At 44.4% G+C, this 4,769-nt stretch overlaps 1 protein-coding gene across 1 annotated transcript; it reads right to left on the bottom strand.

Annotated features, from left to right (window-relative positions):
- Positions 1 to 1,549: 1,549 nt before the first annotated feature.
- Positions 1,550 to 4,481, bottom strand: xbp1 (X-box binding protein 1). Its single transcript, XM_076731488.1, has 5 exons — positions 4,123 to 4,481; positions 3,508 to 3,604; positions 3,016 to 3,132; positions 2,726 to 2,892; positions 1,550 to 2,615 (listed from the first exon to the last, which is right to left on the bottom strand). The coding sequence occupies exons 1-5, from the start codon at positions 4,356 to 4,358 to the stop codon at positions 2,438 to 2,440; spliced, it is 795 nt and encodes a 264-aa protein (XP_076587603.1). The 5' UTR covers positions 4,359 to 4,481; the 3' UTR covers positions 1,550 to 2,437.
- Between the last annotated feature and the right edge of the window lie 288 nt (positions 4,482 to 4,769).

The following is a 4,769-nucleotide window of genomic DNA, read 5'->3' as shown; positions in this document are numbered from 1 at the left end:
TTTTTTGTTTTATTTAGTTTCTTCTCTTCTATGTCTTCCAGGTAACTTGCTGTCATGCACACCTACGTCAAAACTAGAGTCACTGCTGTGAAACATAGCGAATGGTGTCACTAATACAAAGCTTTGTAATCAGTGAACACAAGCTAAAGCTAAAGCGAGTGGAGACAGGCATCCAGGCCCTGCAGAGCAGATCAATTACATCAGTGTTGCATCTGAAAACCTGATCTAATCAGCTCATACAACAACAGGGACTCAGGGGCTTTTGTTGAATGGGTGGGTCATGGCAATCACAGCCCCAGGAACTAAAGAGGCGCATCTATCTCCTGCTAACATACAGAGCGAGACCTCCTTGTGACTAGTATAAAGGCCTGAGGGGAAAGGTGTGTTCCGCACTCGGCCTATTCTCTTCACACCAGGCCAATTCACCAACAATACTTACACTGACCTATTTCTGCCGGGAAGTAAAGACGAAAGCAGTCTCAGGTTAGACTCCCAGGAAACTCCCAGTTATATTAGAAGTGTTATGTAATAGAAGCAGGCCTCCTTCTCAGAAAAGCAAAGTTGTTCTGCAACATGAGAGACAGGGAATATAAATGCTGTGTCCACACATGTAGTGGACTCAGTATATCAAGAGTATAGTGAAGTTATGTATGATGATTTCACATATTAGAGAGTTTAAGTTAACATAAATACCACTTGTTAGTTTGATAAACTCATAGCCTAACCTTTGACCCCGCATACTAAGAGCTTAGTAAACATTCAACTGTCTAATTAACCCTCATTGGCATTGTAGAAACTGCTGATTCCACTGATGGGATTTAAAATGTAAGATCAAGCTACAAGCACATGATTCTCAGGAGGCGTTTCACTGACGGTGTTAGTCACTGTTTTTTTTTTTTTTAATGAAACCTCTGTGTAGGCAGAAACAAAATGTTTTCATTAAGGCTGAAAACAAACGTTTATTTTCAGTGTTGACTTTTCTGTTAGTAACTTTTACAAGTAATTGCTTAGTCCCATCATTTCCAACCTTTTTTGGCTTGTGACCCCTTCAAATGAAGCTATTTCTACTTCTGACCCCTCATCACAAGGTGTGGCCTTAGTGTGGAGTTCGTAATTTTTCTTTGTTAATTGTCAGACCAAATAAAATGTGATGTTGTGTAACATGTTTTTGTTAGCACCTCTTGTGGAAATGTCAAAAAATAATGAAACACCCATCTCAATTTTCCAGGGGTCAGCTTGACACCTTCAGATTGCTGGTTCTGTGCCACCATGAGTCAAAAATCAAAAAATATTTGGTGTACAATACTGTGTAATGCAGTAAAATGAGATTTGAGAAGCCATAACCTGATAAATTACCTTAACTGCCAATGAACTTTCTGTGAACTAGCTGCTTAACTCCTTCCTGCATAGAAATGTGTAGAGTTCTACTACATGACCTGCATCTGTTCCGTCAACAAAAAGTAGAATAAAATCCTGTGTTGTTGTAAACAGCCGTCAAAACTTTCTCCCTGTATGAGCAGCTGCAAAAGACTGAAACGAAGAAACGAGGTGCAATGCAAAAAAATTTTTTTAATGCAGTAATTAGACTACATAGAGAGCGTTCCAACAAATTAGAATAAAGCGTTTTTACATGTGGACATACAATGACTCCGAAGCAGAATACACAAATAAATAATATTTAAATGATCGGTCCCCGTCCCCCTATTCATTTACAGAAATACTGAGGTCCACCCACGTTCATCTTGAACAGCGAGTGAAAGATTTGTAATCAATCTTCAATCCCCTGCAGTAATTAAATGATGCCAAAATAAGCTGTCATGAACTCCATCTCCCACAAGTCAATGCAGTATCGCCAGTGGTACAGACCTGCTGTAATAAAAAGGAGATTATGTGCTTAACTTTAGCCAATATACGAGCAGGTTCTGCGGTGTTCTATGTTACTATGAAGCATTAATGTGCTTATCTGTAGTTAGTTAATGAACACTACACATTAGCTCTTACGTGTACATATATCTTATAATTTATTGGGTTAGGGGTTGGATTCAGACACTGATAAGCTGGGGGAAGAGTTCATTGGCGAACATGTCGTCCCAGGAGCTCTCAGAGCAAAGGGGAGAGGACATGTCGCTGAAAGGGGAAGGGGACCCTTCGTATCCGGAGTCGCTGTAGGTGTCCGCCAGGCAGGCTTCCTTGTCCAGGCCACTGAGGGCAGGGGAGGAGGTTCCAGAGATAAAGTCATCCACCTGACTCTGATCATTACAGCTGGGGATGACCACTTCCTCTGGCTCGTCCTTGATGCAGACGGTCTCCTCCTCGACCACCACTTCAGTAACGCTGAAGGTAGCCTCCTCAATCTTCTCTGTCTCGCTCTCCGAGTCGCTGCACTGCCCGTCGCTCACCTCCTCCACGGGCTTGGTGTAGATGTGGTCAAAGTGGATCAGTTCATTAAGGGCCTCCAGCTTAACTGATGGGGACCCCAGAGTCGCAGGTGTGGTGGAAGGTACTGGGTCCCCCCCTCCGACCAGCTGCACCTGCAGCTCCTGGCACTCCTGCTCACAAGACTTGAGGAACAGCTCTGGGTCAAGGATGTCCAGAATGCCCAGGAGCAAATCAGACTAGGGAGGAGGGGGAGAAAACAGGAGATTAGCCCAGTAACCCATGCCCTGACTTGTGTTATTAAAGAGCTTTCTTACAAACAGGATTTAAATCTCTTTCAGTAACGTACCTCATTGTCTGTAGAGTCAGTACTGTCTGTATCCATTGAGAAGTCTTCAGATTTAAGGACTGCTGGGCCTGCACCTGCTGCGGAGGCACACGTAGCCTGAGTGCTGCGGACTCAGAAGACCCGATCCCCAAACCTGCTTCATTCCCGGTGGACAACAGACCTTGAACCTGTGACAAAAACAATGGAAAGAGGGTGAATTAACCTTACTCCACTCAAAACACTTGACGGTCGCCACACGCCGAGCCCTTCCCACTCCCCCTCCCCATCCACAGCTCGCACTGCCATCTCACCTTCTCTTTTGAGTCGAGGGTGTCCAAACAAAGTCTCTGTCTCAGTTCCTCGTTTTCTGTCAGTAGGCCACTTGTCTTCTCTCGAAGCAGTCTGTTTTCAATGTGAAGTTTCTGATTCTGCAGGAAGAAAAAAAAAAACAGAACAGATGTTTATACTCGAAACTTGTGACCGTTTCTTGGGAAGTGATCCATGAAGTGTCCTGAGTGAAACAACACTAGATATGAAACTGCACCAAACAGGAAAAAAAAAAGCAGCTTCATTTTTCATATGAAACACTGAACACATAAATTGAGCTGATTAAGTTTATTTACAGATGGAATATATTCAGTGAGAGCTCAACAGAGGAGATATTCTTGTTGTACTACAGCAGATGACACTGATGAGGTGGTGTCGAGAGGAAAGTTGGTGGAGGTGGGATCCTGTATGAGCCACCCTGCATTCCTAGCAACACCCCTGTCTGAAGATGACAAAAAAAAATAATGAAAAATTACCTCTAGCTCCAACTCTAGGACTTGCTGTTCCAGCTCCCCCATTTTGGCCTTTTTCCTGTCTCTTGCTGTCTGAGCTGCGACTCTGTTCTTGAGTTTCCTGGAGGGGAAAAAAAAAAAGTAGGTGAAGGGAAAAAAAAAAAAAACAGGAATTGGACACATTCTTTCCATGATGCTGACTAAGCCCACTGACATGATTTGGGTTCAGTGCTGCGCAATCACCGGCCATGTTGCTGCCACGCAGGCATACAGGATATCAATGTCCTGCTCTGCCTCAGCAGAGCCGGGGGGGCCGCCGATAGTCAAATCACTTAGACAGCAGTTTGACAAGCCAGTTCAAAGTCCTCAGGTGATACAGCACACACGTTAAAGGAATTTAAATACTTAAAGAGGGAACTTAAGTTAGCCTGATTGTTGTATTGTATGATGCAACAATGGCCTTATTCCTCCGAGCTGCGATTTGAACGTCACACCATTTTCTTAACGTTACTGTTATACAAATGGATCGATATGTTTGGGCGTGTCCCCATAGTAATCCCTTTAACAATGGCCGCTTTAAAAACACACTGTTTACCCCGGGATATAATAATAATTTACAGATATTTTCATGACACTAACCTGCGAAGTGCTTTCTCCTCCGGACTCAAGTGTGTGAGTCTCTGTCTTTTTCGTATGGGCGGCCCCGCAGAGGAGTTGGACTCTGAGTCCGACGACGCCTGGCTTGCAGCTGACGGTAAGACCACAGAGATGGGCCGGCTGAAGCCTGCCTGTGAGCCGCCAGAGGAGCCGCTCTGTTTCCCGGATATCAGGAGCACTTTGTGGCCTCCACCGGTCCCTGCTGCTACCACCACCATGTTGGTATATCCTGCTGGCGCTGTCTGAAATCAGAAATAATCGGGTATCCTTACTGAATTCAGTGGAAACCTTGAAGTTTCCCTGGTCACCCGATGCCTGCTTAGTCTCAACTGTTCAACAAGATGGGCTGCGCCTGCGATCTTTTTCTACTGTCGTGGTGACATCCGATAGGCTCCGAGCGGCTTTGACGTATTCGGTTTCTGGCCTGTGATTGGTCGCTGTGCTGATGTAATTTGCATTTGAAGTTTCACTCAGCTTGTACATGTCACCCAATGTCCTATGAGTGAAATTTCCCATAAACAGTCCAGGACACTTTCTGTTTCAAGTCAACATTATGACATTTCAGCCGTGTTATTCTGTTCAGTTCTATGACCTAATAGTTTGATGGAGAGAAGTGGGGTTTCAGTGTT

This window comes from Chaetodon auriga, chromosome 5, assembly GCF_051107435.1.
Source record: "Chaetodon auriga isolate fChaAug3 chromosome 5, fChaAug3.hap1, whole genome shotgun sequence".
NCBI classification, from domain to species: domain Eukaryota; kingdom Metazoa; phylum Chordata; class Actinopteri; order Chaetodontiformes; family Chaetodontidae; genus Chaetodon; species Chaetodon auriga.
Note: the sequence above shows the minus strand (reverse complement) of the source record. Positions and strands in the feature narration are given on the sequence as shown.